General features: G+C 23.8%; 1 protein-coding gene across 3 annotated transcripts in view; it reads left to right on the top strand.

Moving 5' to 3' along the window:
• Window positions 1-2,592: 2,592 nt before the first annotated feature.
• LOC126901199 (microcephalin-like) overlaps window positions 2,593-14,947 on the top strand; it is a 17,635-nt gene continuing 5,280 nt past the window's right edge. For 2 of the 3 annotated variants that reach the window (XR_007702992.1, XM_050677530.1), the window contains exons 1-8: window positions 2,595-3,338; window positions 3,957-4,066; window positions 4,144-4,335; window positions 4,858-5,031; window positions 5,088-5,800; window positions 6,956-7,121; window positions 7,181-7,258; window positions 7,324-7,564. Coding sequence is in view for 2 of the 3 variants with exons in the window: in XM_050677530.1 (XP_050533487.1) it covers window positions 2,795-3,338; window positions 3,957-4,066; window positions 4,144-4,335; window positions 4,858-5,031; window positions 5,088-5,800; window positions 6,956-7,121; window positions 7,181-7,258; window positions 7,324-7,564 (2,218 nt within the window). In the remaining variant the exon portion in view is untranslated. Of the gene's footprint in view, window positions 3,339-3,956; window positions 4,067-4,143; window positions 4,336-4,857; window positions 5,032-5,087; window positions 5,801-6,955; window positions 7,122-7,180; window positions 7,259-7,323; window positions 7,565-14,947 lie in introns of all 3 variants that reach the window. The other variant, XM_050677531.1, reaches the window with a different exon arrangement.

Here is a 14,947-nt window from a genome sequence, read left to right on the forward strand (position 1 = left end):
TAGTATAATAATATTAACATGAATAAAAAATTTCTCCTCGTGAGGGGAAACTACAAGTGATGGAATCCTTGATATTTATTGAAGTTAATGAATCTAAATGAAATAAAAATCAAATGATTTGAACATTTTTTCTAACTAAAAAAAATGCCAAATATTAATTGCTATAAGCTTATTCTAACCTGGTACCCTAACTGTGAAGACACAAGTGTTACCGATTCAGCAATTGTTCGACGTTTTTGCCGATTAAAAAAATTATCAATTTAAGCTAATTCAAATTGTAAAATTACTTTTTCGACTTTAAAAAAGTAAAAAAATTTTAATAAGTTTAATTTCTCTTGTCTTATGAACTTTATTATAAATAATAATATAAATTTTAATTTAAGATTAAATAAAAGTGTCAATATTTCCGGAACATTTAAAAAAATTACATCGAAAGAGCTTAACTTGTGTGCAAAATTTGTTTATTTGAATTTTCTCTGCGGCAGGTTTAAAGTCAGATTTTTAAAACATTTGTATCAAATGAAAGAAAAATATCTAAGGTTTCTATATAAACAATAATAATTTTAATTAGTTCATTTTTCAAAAAGTTATGACAGTTTTAAATATTGAAATATTACATGTTAAACAGTGATTTTTACATAATAATTACATTTTTCGTTTATTTCGACGATCATTTTCCTATAGAAGAAAAGGTGTCGGGACAAATTTTTTTTTTTTTGAACTTAGAGTATTTATTGTAAGCTTTAATTTGACATATGTTTAAAGGACGCAGTATTTCTGGAACATTTTCAAAAGATAAGTTGAAAAAGTTAGCTTTTGTAAAAATTTGCTATTTTAAATCCCCCCTTTTGAGCAGGTTATGTGTTATATTTTCAAAAAAATGATATCAAATGAAAGAAAAATATCTAAGGTTTCAATATAAAAAAAAATTATATTAATTTGTTAATTTTTTATGGAAGTTTTAAGAAAAAAAACTCACAACAGGAGAGTCGCAGCACAGTGGTGACATGGCATAGTTGGGTCAAGTATAATAATATCTGACAGTGATTAAAATCACTATCATAAAAAACTCTTCGATGCAAATCTTTAGAAAGTGTTTACATGATCTGCTATTTCCTTATTTATATCATGATTAAGATAGAGTATGTCGAATAAAAGAGGGATTAAAATATTATTTCTCATAAAAAAATTGTATTGATCCGTACACTTTTTAATAAATTATAGCATTATAAAGTTAAAAATGTAAAATACAAAATCAAGATTTTTCATACAAAAATAGCATTTGGTAGCCAATTTCACCATGAAAACAAAATAAAGTCCGAAATTTTTTTTTGCCATAATAAAGTATATTAAATTAGCTTTAATTTAAAATATATATGAAAGTGTAAGTGTAGACTTTCCGGAACACTTTCAAAAGTTAATTTTTTGTGAAAACGTTGTCATACTGAATCCTCCCTGTTGACAGGTAAAGGGTCAGATTTATTAAAAAAATATACCAAATGATAGGTAAAGACATCATGCATCTATAAAAAAATATTATATTGATTAGATTAATTTAAAAAAGTTATGGCAGTTTTAAGTAAAAAAAATTTTAAAAATGTTAAAAATTTGGGATTTTTAAATTTGTAATTTTTTTTGAAGATTTCACCTATTTACGGGGAAGAAGGGAATTTTTTTTAGATCTTGAGAGTAATGTCTTCAACCAGATACGATTTGTGATCTTTTGACGTATCGTTGAAAGAAATCGGTTCAGTAAGAGCTGAGAAAAAGTGGTAACGGACACAAAAAAAACACATCATAGTAAAACCAATACATTCTCAGTTTTGCATTGAAGCTAAAAAAAAACTGATATACTATAAAAGACACATTAAATAATAAAAACACGCCAACCAAAAAAATTAATAATCAAAAAAGTGTTATGATATCACATATATCCTCGTTTTTATTTAAAACGTTTTCTTTACATACATTTATCTCACTTTTAACAGACGACCTATTTTAGAATAGGCTGTAAATAACAAGTTCTTCAAGGTAAGAAAGAGTGATGGGTTAATAATAAACATTATTTTTTAACAATGCACAATGATTAATGTCTTGCGATAAATTAATTCATCGAACGTGATATCATTGTTTCAAAAATCAGCCTCCATGTTAATCTCTTATTATGACACCCTACTGCTTACTTACATCCTTACTTGATTACTAGGAATCGTAAAAGGAAAAAGTACTTTAGATAAATTTAAGAGGGCAGTTGTAGCATACACATCTTGAAAAAATTATTTTTGGGGGTTATAGTTCTATATTCTAATTCATATATTTGAATAATTTTTAATGAGTATGGAGGGAACAAAACCCCTTCCCACTATTTATCTCTTTGAACACTTTTTTCGAAAATGATTTAAATACGACTATGATCCACGAATAGACTAAATTGACGATCAGAATATTGATGAATGTAAAATTTACTATCACAGACTGTCCAAATTACTAAATAAGCATAACTAGTGCTATCTATTGAATAGTAACTAATAAAGTTTTCATGGATTAAGAATTGTTATCAACGTTTTTGATAAGAATTTTACTACTTTGAATTAACGGACAAAGTATCTATTCTGACAAGTGTGAACAGTTCACTAGTGTAGAGACAAATTACGACACTAATAATTACTTTTTTGTATTGTGTTTTGATTTAATCTTTCGGCGGTCAATGACAAGTTTTATACTATAACTTCAGTATAAAATCTATGTTCTTGACTGCCGTCTGCTTTTCCTCGATCACTAGTTTATTTTGAAAATGTCTGTTCATATCACGTATCCACGGGACACTCTTCAACGCCTAAGCGACCGTAAAAATAGAAAATTGGCCATCGACGATTCTTTTAACCTAACAACTGTCGATGAATCAGATCCATGGATACTTTGTAATTCTCAAGTTGATGTCATAGAAGCATCTGAGTCGCCACTAAAAGAACATCGAGATCTTTTTGGTGAAGTTATTCACTATGAGAGTCCGTTATTAAAAAATAAAACTAATTCAAGTACTCCTGGATCGAGGAAAAGAAAACAATATAAATGGGAAGAAGTTATAGAGGAGAGTCCAATAACAAGACCTAAAAGAGCTTTTATTCCTACCCCAAGAATTGTAAAATTAATGAAAGAAGCGCAAGTAGAACTATACTCTGTTATGGGACATAGTAAGAGCAGTAGTGATGTATCTATAGTTTCAGAAGATAGTCTTAATGTTAGTGGTGTTCAAAATCTATCAGATAGCCCTCAAGCTTTTAAAAATAAATCTGAACATTCCAAAGAAGAGTCTCAGTCACCACCTATTTTAGAAGGTAAATATTCCCAAATTTATATTTTTATTTATTTTATTTAACCTGTATATTTTAATATATAATATGTGTAATACATACTATAGTTGAGAATAGTCACAATTCCAATATGCTAACTTTTCAAGATAACTGAAAAACTTAATTTTTCACATTAGTAATATGAGATTTCCTTTTTTTATAACCATTAGATCAAGAGCAGTAATTTTTTTTCTGTGACAAATCTTTATAAAAATATGGAATTAAAATGAAAATAAACTTTTACTTGCTAAATGTTGTATAACAAAAATAATAATTATTTTATATATATTTTCTGCTGAATTTTGTATGATTTTATTTGTACCCAACTCTTTTATATTGTTATGGTATTATAATATAATCATGAAAATAAATTAATTAATTTATAAAACATTCTAAATTATATTAATTAGATTCAATTAATATAACAATTACGATGTTGTCGTCTTAATTAAACACATACTTTAATATACTGGATTAATTATATGAAATCAGAAATTTAATCAGAACATTATTTGTAAATTTTAAAATTATAATTTTTATAGAGAACATATAATAAAATCATAAACATTTATAAAAATTCATTTTTAATTTAATTCATGGTAGGTGTGGTTGCATTTGTTGATTATAAAATTGACAACGATCGTAGTGGTATTGGTGTGAAACATCGTCTTACTGAATTGGGTGCTAAAATTGAAAAAACTTTTAATCAAAAGGTAATAAGACTTACAATAATAATCAAATTTACAAAGTTAATATTTAGCAGTTTTATAAGTAATCAACTATTTTTAAGGTTACACATGTAGTATTTAGAGATGGATACCGTGCAACGTACCGGAAAGCTATTGAACGAAATATTCCTCTTGTATCAGCTAGATGGGTAGAAGGATGTAAAATTTCTAATACTTTGTTAGATCCAGCTAATTATCCTCCTGTTGATCTAGAAAAATATCAAAAGACACCAGAAATAGATTTTAATCATCCGGTAAATAATTATTAAATTATACATTAGTTTATTGATTTTATAATTAAATTTTAATCTCAATATAAATCATTAAATCTATAATTGATTTAATAATCTCATATAATATAATTATTAGGGTTTAGTGACTTTACCTTGATTTTATTTTTTCAAATAAATTACAATGTTTCAATGATCGGGAAAATATTCATAAACTAATATAACATTATAACTTATCAGAAATTAATTAAATAAAATTTCTGATATTAAGAAACATAAAAATCTTAACTATACTTCTAACTATATAAATGCTCTTGATATGCAATGTTAATTTTCAGAAGATGTTTAAAAAATAACTATCATTTGGCTATAATAGTACTAGTTGAATTATTCAAAAAAATTTAATCCATTAAGACATATTCCTTCATTAAAAAACAAAATAATTATAAAATTCATTATTTTAACAAATAGGATCTTATTTAACCAATCGACTATTTAAATACAATTTAATTTATTGATTATTATGTTAAATTTTTAATTATTTAGAAGTACAACAAGTATAAAAAGTTTTTAAGACCAAGTGATGCACAACGAGATGAAATGTTAAAAACAAAATGTAGTAATCTAATGAATCGAATCAATGCATTAATGGGTCCTCATGATGAAAATGAAGATAAAAGTTACACTGAAACACCTAAAAAAGAAACTAAAAAAGAACCTGTAAGTCTTATATTTTCAATTACAAAGATATTTGATTCTAAATTTTTTTTTTATAGGAAGATCCATTTAAAACTAATGACATCATTAGTGTTTTATCAGATCAATTGAGTAAAGTATTAAATACAAATGATAGCCCTATATCTGATGACCATGTTGATGAACTATATTTACCAATGTCAATAAAACTATTGAGGAAATACCTAACTCCTAAAGGAAGTGAAAACAAAACTCCAGCAGCATTGGATAGTGATTTGATTAAAATTGAAGATCGTTTAAAACTAAACAGCCGTGCTAGGCAGAGGTTACGAAAGTTGTTATTCCCTGATGTGGATTTGAGTAATGTTAGTAATATTAGCGATTTTCCTACTCCGTCTCCTCAAAAAATTAGAATAAGTGCTCCAGCTAGACTTTTAACTAGTAAAAAGAAACCAACAAAAATATTAGTTGAAAAAATAAATAATGAGAATAATATAAAAGAAAAAATAGCGCCAGAAAATTATGTAAATAAACAAACAATACTAGATAATAATAATAAAAAACGAGATACACCAGAAAATAATGTATTAAAACATATCAAACAGTGGAAAATACCTTCAGATTTACGACCAAAAAAAGTAAAAACAATATCTAAACCAGTGGAAAATAATAAACAAACAAAATTAACTAGTTGGCTGTCTAGGGATTCCTCAGTATTTTTCCAAACTCCAAAAGAGTCTTTAGCTAGTTCAATAGCTTTACAAACAATAGTTTGTACAGGATTGAAAAAAAGGTATACAATTTTAATTAATTTTAAGCTCTATAATAAATTATTAAAATTTTAATGTATACAGGTTTGTTAAAAACAACTTTCTGAGTATGTGTTTGTTTGGTATACATGATCAAGAAATAATTTATAATATTCTCAATAATCTATCAAGTATAGGACCAGATAAAAAAAAGGGACAAGTGCACTTGGTCTATTATAATTTTAATTATCAAAAAAGACATTAAATACTTTTTTTTAACAATTCAAAACATTGCTAAAAAAAATACTTATAAAAATAAAATTCCATATTTTTAAGCTATACATATATTTTTTATTATAATTAAAATTTTTGCTTGTTATTTGTCATGTAAAAACAAAAATAGATAATTTTGAATTCTTCACAAAATTTCCCATTAATTGGTAGCCATTTCTTAACCATGAAAATAACCCAACAATAATTAAAGTGAATACTTCAGATTTTTATCAAACTCAAATTTTAATGATTATAAAACTATTAATCTTAACAAACATCCTCCAAATTTTTATAATCCTTTTTTTAACATCATCAATTTATATAATTTAAGTTAGAATTATATATATTATTTCCAGTTTTTATAATAATTTATTTACGAAGTTATTGATTGATTACTATTTAGTAAATATCTCAAATACTATATGTAATTTGATCCCATAAATTTATATTATATCTGAAACCATTTTTGTAATCAGCATTGAAATTCCTTATAGAATTCATATAAATATTAATTACAGTAAAATGGTCTGGTTCTTTATTGTTAATATTAAGAAATGTTATAAGTAGATCTTGAGACTTTATGCATTTATAAAATTTGTTTAGACCATTTATGAGAAACTCAACCTCATGAAAATTTATCATAGATAATAATACAGTACCACAGGAATTTTTTTTGTTTTAGGAAGGAGTGTTCCTCCAAGCTACTTTTTATATTCAAAATATATATAAAAGTTTAAGTAGGAGGACATTCTGGATTTGACTTAAAAAGTTAATACTATTGATATTTGATAACTGGAGTGTAAAATGAATTCATTTTTGTTATATTTTAAGATATTTTTACCCTATTTTATAAATTTTGGTAAAAAAAATTATTGAATCAGGGTTTATAAATTTAAAATAATGTTAATAATTTTTATATTTTACAGCGAAGTTGATATTATACAACAATCAATAGATAATTTGGGGATATTTAATTTTAGTACAAAGGTAGAACCATCAACTACTTATGTAGTTACCAAACCTCAACCAAATAGGACATTAAATTTAGTATATGCTATGGCTTTTGGATGTTATATTGTTTCTGAAGGATGGGTAATTTTTTTTATTTTTAAACGAATAAAACATTAATTAAATCATATTCTATACTATAGGTGCATGATTCTCACAAAGAAGGAAGATGGTTATCTCATATTAAATATCTAGTTACTAATCTTTCAGAACCAGTCAAAGTAATTTTTATTTTTTTAATCATTAATTTAATAATTACAGTATTCTATAATTATATATTTCTTAGACATTTCAGAAACAAAAAAACACATTTGGTTCTTTATTAACATTTCACATATTTGATACTGCTGGTAAAATTTATATATCAGACTCTTGTGAACCACCCGCAAAAGATTTAAAACGCTTGGTTCGTACTTGTGGAGGCAATATCACCAACAATGTGAACTCTGCTAAAGTAGTGATTGGAAGTAACCCTAAAACAAATTTCAATGTAAATGAAAAATGGATTTTAGATTGTATTACACAGGGTACTTTACTAAATAAAATTACTTATAGTATTCATTGACACATCATACTTTATATTGACCAACGGTTATTGAATCAAATTTTATTTTTGTATATTTTTAACTAACTTTTTTTAGAATATCAACTATATTTTTCTACTGTAACTGACTACCCTAACTATACTTTAACTTAATATTTCTTATTAACGATTCTAAATTGTTTTAATTGAAACGATTTTGTCAAAAAGACTTCTATCAAGCTTTATTTTAATCTTAAAATAGTCAATTAATTTGAAAATGAATACTTTAAATAATATCTTATAAAAATTTAGTTAAATAATTAAAATTGAATTTTAGAAGTATTTATTTTACATCCCAATGTGATTTGTTACAAGTTTTGTAACTTAAAAACTTTAGATGTATTATAGCAAAAATCACACATATCCATATCAAAAATTATTTTTTAATCAATTTTATATAAATTGAATACATTTCATTGTCAATATCTGGCACAGATATTGATTATGTTAAATTACTAACACAGTATTTTAACTTGGCAGTTATTTTGAATCTAACTTCATTTATTTAACTTATTAAACAACTTTCTTTTTAAAAGAATGTTTTTTTTTTTTCATTAATATAAATTGTGTAATTTTTATTTGTTTCTCTAATACTTTAACTTATAAACTCGACAAATTACTGTATTATAAAATATAGTTCATTTTAACTTACCATGTTATAAAAAAAAAATTCAGTGATTTATTTTTAGATAAAATATAAAATAATATAATAACTATTTAAATTATTTTAGTAATAAATTATACTAGTTAACAAATAAAATTGTATATAATTTAAAAAGAAAAAATTGAATTATTATTAATTCTATTATTGTACTGTACTACTAATAAATAACGCATAATTTATATACACAGTGGAACAGATCTAACTGACAACTCATTTAACTTATGATCTACGTAACATTTTATACTTTATTTTTTTAATCAATTTTTACAATATAGAACTATATTTAAAATGTGTTTTATGTTATAAACATAACTACTGAATTAAAATAAGAGTTTTTGGTATCAAAATTTTTCTTTAAAACTTATCTATAAAATGACTATCTTAAAATCTTAAAAAAAAAAAAAATTAATTTTTAAAAAAAATTTTATAATTGCGAAAAATAACATAAAACATATTTTAAATATAGTTCTATATTATAAAAATTGATTAAAAAAATAAAGTACAAAATGTTATGTAGATCATAAGTTAAATGAGTCAGTTAGATCCGTTCCACTCTGTGTATATATATATATATATAATAACAACATATAATGTATAATATATGAACATCTTTCTTTTGAAATGTTAAATAAACCAAGTCAAGTTAAAAATAAAACTTTTTAGCTACTTCACAATGAGTTTATAGAAACACTGATTATTTTTCATCAATAAATTAACTTATATACAGATTAAATACAAAAATATTTATAAAATACAATAAAAATAAGCAAGTTAAGTTTAATTATGATTGGCAGTAAATCAAATTATGTATTATATAATGGTTTTATTCCAAAAATAGTTATAGGATCTTATCTATTTTGTAGTTGAAAGATTTTTTGTAATAAAAATTTATTTGCTATGATTATTAACCATTTTAAACAAAACTTAATTATTTAATAGTAATTAATAGTTTCAAAATAATTTTTCTCTATTTATTAAATCTTATTTAAATTAAGAGCTTCAGTTTTTCCAATTTATCAAGTGAATTTTAAAAAATAATAATACGAAAGTTTAAAATCCAAATTACATAATCTAGTTAACCGTTGGTGAAATAGTATTTTGATTAATTAGTACTGGTTCAACAACAGATTTAATTGAATAATAAAAGCATACTTATTTTTACAAAAAAATTAAATATATTTATATATTTACACTATCATTGACATATCGTAGATATGAAGTTAGGTCATTTTCGTTATACTTTTGTAAATGATTTCATTGAAAAATAAATTGTAGTTGAGCCATTATGATTTTTTGAATGATACTTTTTTTATTATTATTTTAATAGAACATGATCAAAATTGCTTTTTTAAGTATTTTTACAAATAGACTGATAATATATGGGTAAAATTAATCATTTAGTTTCGGTTTGAAGCTAAAATATTTATTTCTATAGTAACGAAAATTCTTATAACTGTTGTAAATTACTTAAAAATAAAGTAGTAGCGCTACTAAAAAGTAACGCTTAGTTAAATTTTTTTACTCTGAATTGCTATTTAAGAAAATTCAAATGAGACAAAAAAAAATGTCATGACTAATAATTCAAATATTACAATTAATTTGGAGGGGGAAGTAGGAAATACAACCCCCTACTAATTTCTAGTTGCATCATTATTCTAAAGTATAAAATAAATCTAAATTTTTAATGAATTTTATCTTTAAAAATTAATAACAATATTCACATCTTATATGAAGTTAACCTAAATATAAATATTTAAATAAAAAATATTTTAAACATAAAATTGTTTTTTGATAATAAAACTTAAATTCGTATATGCATGAGTAAACCAATTTTTAATGGTAATGTAGAGTGTACAAGCACAAATAAATCACATTGTAAAATAATTTAAAATATTTATAATGATTTGATAAGTATAACTTGATGACTTAATATTGTTTACTTTTACGAAGAAAATACTTATTAAATATCATTAAAAATGAATTATTAACTGCAAACGATTTATTATAAAAATAATGATACGAATTAATATGTAAAACTAAGGTCACTTTCATGTTATTTTTGATATACTATGATAATATCGACATTATCATTCTGAAAACTTGAAAATTTCAGTCAGAATTTTGCCTAAATATTCAGTTAGGAAGTTATAACATTGATGATAAGTTGGCTAGTACACAGAAATAAGACATTATATCATGTTTTAAAACTATTTAGAGCAGCAATTTTAAATTCTGATAATTACACGACGATTTATGACATAAATGTACAATCAATTTAGTCGTTTTAATGAGGATTTACCATACGTTGCACATAAAGGTTTCTCTTCCATTTTTTTTTTTTTTTTTTGTAACTCACTTTGACAATTTTCTTATTTAATGTTTTATCCGGTGCACCCGCCAATTTATCTTCTCAGTATTAAAACTGTTTTATTATTGTTATAGGTTTAAATATAATAATCATCTTCTTAAAAATATCTACCATCTAAGATTATACATTGTAATACAAAACCATTGATATAGACATTTTTTAAATACAAATTACGAGGGTTAGTTGGAGTAGTTTTCTAAGAAGGACTGACCTTTATGTTTTATTATAAAAAATAAACACGATACATTATTATTATAACACGTCGAAACTTTCATTTTTTTTTTTTTTTCTATAATATCTTAATTCTATTAATTACATATACCTTACTTCAGTAAACTTATAATTTATCATCATTTATACAGTTAAAAATTACTTACAATTAAATTGAATGAGGGTATCGTATTAGAAGATGTTTTCACTAAATTTGTTTTATGAATATAATAATGCCAAAATATTAATTTTAGCTTCCATGCGAAGCTGAGAAGGTATTAATATTACTATGATGTGTTTTTTTTTTCTGTGTCTGTTACCACTTTTTCTCGGCTCTCACCTAACTGATTTCTTTCAACGATACGTCAAAAGAATACAAACCGTATATACTCAAAGACATTACCCTCAAAAATTGAAAATTTTTCCCTGGATCCCCGTAAATAAGAGGAATCTCCAAAAAAATTACAAATTTAAAAATCGCTAATTTTTTCAAAAATGACCAAATCAATATAATTCTTTTTTATAGATGCATGATGTCTTTACCCATCATTTGGTATATTTTTTTTATAAATATGACCCTTTACCTGCCCACAGGGGAGGATTCAAAATGACAACTTTTTCACAAAAAATTAACTTTTGAAATTGTTCCGGAAATACTGATACTTTTATATATATCTTAAATTAAAGCTTATGTAATATACTTTATTATGAACAGAAAAAATTTGGACTTTAGTTGGTTTTTATGGTGAAAACTAACATCATAGTTAATAAAAAAATAAGATTTTTGTAAAAAAATTCTTTTTTATATTTTTAATTTTATAATGCTATAACTTTTTAAAAAATATATGGATCAATACAGTATTTTTATGATAAATACTATTTATATACCTCTTTCATTCGACATACTTTTTTTTTAAACAAAACCATTTCCCTTTATATATTTATATATTATAAATATATTACACTTATAAATCATAAAACTTGTAATCAGGATATAAATAAGAAAATAAGAGATCATGTAGCTTTTGAAATAATTTTTTAAAATTAAACACTATTTATAGATTTGCATCGAAGCGTTTTTTATGATAGTGATATTAATCCCTGTCAGATATTATTATACTTGACCCAACTATGCCACGTCCCCACTGTGCTGGGTTTTTTATTCTTAGGAGTCTTGAATCATAAGCGAAATTAGATAGACATTTTTATGGGGACTAAAAAGAGGTAATTTTGAAGAGGTCATCATCATTATTAGTATACTAAATCATAATATTTTACTATACGTATATATTATTGAATAAACATTTCACCTCCATAACAAAACAATATACAGAATGTTCAAAAAGTAAGGAAACATGTCAATTGTTTCTAACAATGAAAACAGTAGAATCCCATTTCCTTATTTACTAAATATCTTATTTATCAGTTTTTCGACTTAAAAATATGTTGAAGGGAAAAAAAAATTTTCTTGGTAAAATTGACTCGTGTGAAAGAACATCCTTCCTCAACAAAAATTATAAAGATCAATTTTTGTGATATATTGGCTTTTAAATACTGGCCAAAGATTTGTAACGAACATTTTATTTAAATATTTTATATAACTCTTCAGCAATATGTTAAAACGGAAATAAGATAAGAGAAAAGTAGGAACCAGTTGGTTGGTAAAAATATTTTCACAATTTTGTTTAGCAATACATAGCACTTTGTCACAAATTGCACAATAAACTCAGAGGCGCATTCACTTATTTTCCGTTTATAAGCATTTCAAAATTTGCCTCACACCATTACGTTATTGGGGGGAAAGACAATTTCCTCTATTTTTGCAATAGCACTACTAATTCTCAATACTAATTAAAAAGGATTTAAAAATATTTTTCTAGCAATACTTTGTTTAATAATAAATTATAAAATAAGCATTATTTTTAATGTATTACTATGTATTATTGTATTATTAATATAAGTAACACGTGGTTGAGAATAAAAAGAACACATAATTGGTAGAATATCACATATTTAACACGTATTACGTAATTAGAAATTATAAAATTTATTTAGATCGATATTTGGTTTTCACAGATGAGTCAATTAAATCTTTATAATTTAAATAATATTATTTAACTTTGTATCAATCTAAGTAGATCATAGATAGTTATTTAAGCGTTTGAGACACAAAAACGATCTCTATGTAATACATTTAGACACTGGTACACACACGAAACTTCTTAATGCTGTAACAATATTTGAAAAATTTTCAACGTGTAAAGATTTTCCCCTCAAATACTTGCATAGTGTATTTGGAGATAAATTAACTTGTAAATATCACTATTCAATAAATAATATTGCAAATGTATATATACTGACGCAAAATTATTGCCTATATCATTTATTTATATAATTTATTTTTGTAATTTCTCAGCTTATTAGACTGTTTTCAAAAGAATTTAGAGATTAAATTTTTAGTAGTACTTTGAACATACCATGAAACTTGTAAAACTGTTACATTTTCATAAGTTTATTAGTCAATTTATCAATAATGGCATAAAATGTTTGTACACAAAATTAATCTTCACCATTTAACTTTTTATGTTAATCATTTTTTTTATCAAAGTGAAATTTTTTCTTTTTTTGTCGAGTTGTATCAACATTATAGTCATTATAACATTATTATTATAAGTAATATTTGACACTTTTTAGCTTTATATTCATATTCTTTAAATGTATCTCTTGTTTTTTTGTACTAAATTAATAAGTGATTCATTCATTTTAGAAACTATAATTACTAATCTCGACACATTGCTGTTGCCTATTTGATGCATTAAATCGTTCCAATATAAAATTACCATAAATAATGTTTCTAATTTTTGCTATTGATTATATAGACCATTTAATTCACTTCGTGTGACACTCTTTTCAAGATCTTTAGTACTAGCTAATGCCTTAATAATTTTGTCCCATGAAATAGATAACGTTCTACAGGCGTCTGCGAGAGTTGGCCACCCAGTCTTAGATAAATTTTTAATTGTATTAACATTCTGTTTAATATTAAATTCCAAAATTGACTATCTATGTGTTGACGCGACGAGTATTTCTCTGTAAAAAAATTATGTTGACTTTTTTAGTTCTTAAATAATATTTTTTAACATTTTCATGGTCAATAAAATAAACTCGTCAAATATAACGTGATATAAATACAATGTAGATCCACTACTTTTATTTCCAAAACTATCTATATGATCAACTAAAACTGATTAAATTTTTTTATTTGTCCGAGCGACATTAAATAGTTACCATTGTGTGCAGAATCAAAATACGAATATTCCCAAAAAGGAAGACCACGGGAAGCAAGCGACTTAATAGTTTCAACTACCTTTTTCAACAAATTTCTGTAAAATTCAATCTCAAATTGTTTGATCAATGTAATATTAATACACTTTAACATATTACCTTTTTTTTATTATGATGATCCTTATTATTATTATTTAAGAATTATGGATGACTAAATAAAAGGAATATTAAAATTAAATATTTTATTAAATTCTGATAAGAAGTTGTTTACGCATAGATTGATAACATAACAATCAACAACAAATTAATAAGAAATTATTTAAAAATGAATAACAAAAACACTCATAATGACTATAATTAGGTCCTTAGTTTAATTTAAAAATAGCTTATTTACGAATTAAAAATATTTTAATATTTCAAGTATTCTTCATTGTTACATCTTTTGTCTAACTATCACAGTGTTATTGTTATTAAATATTTAAAAAAAATTAAAATCATTAAAAAAAAAATTTTATCGATTAATATATTTTGTAGTTATTTGAGGTAATTATTAAACGGGCTCATTATCATTGACATTAATTTTAGATGTATAAATACAATAAAAACTACTCTAGTTTAAAGTTTGCTTTACCATAAATAACACCCCCAAATCAACTTTAATATTTCCTATTGGTTATTGACTATCAGAATATAATATTATTTCCCTCTCCTACTTATCGAAATTAAACTTAAAACGCAACTACAATAACTCGTATATAACGAAATATGGAGTATCTTATAAAATCAGTTTAGTTGTTTTT

This window comes from Daktulosphaira vitifoliae, unplaced genomic scaffold (assembly GCF_025091365.1).
Source record: "Daktulosphaira vitifoliae isolate Bord-2020 unplaced genomic scaffold, ASM2509136v1 Scaffold_3, whole genome shotgun sequence".
Taxonomy (NCBI): Eukaryota; Metazoa; Arthropoda; class Insecta; order Hemiptera; family Phylloxeridae; genus Daktulosphaira; species Daktulosphaira vitifoliae.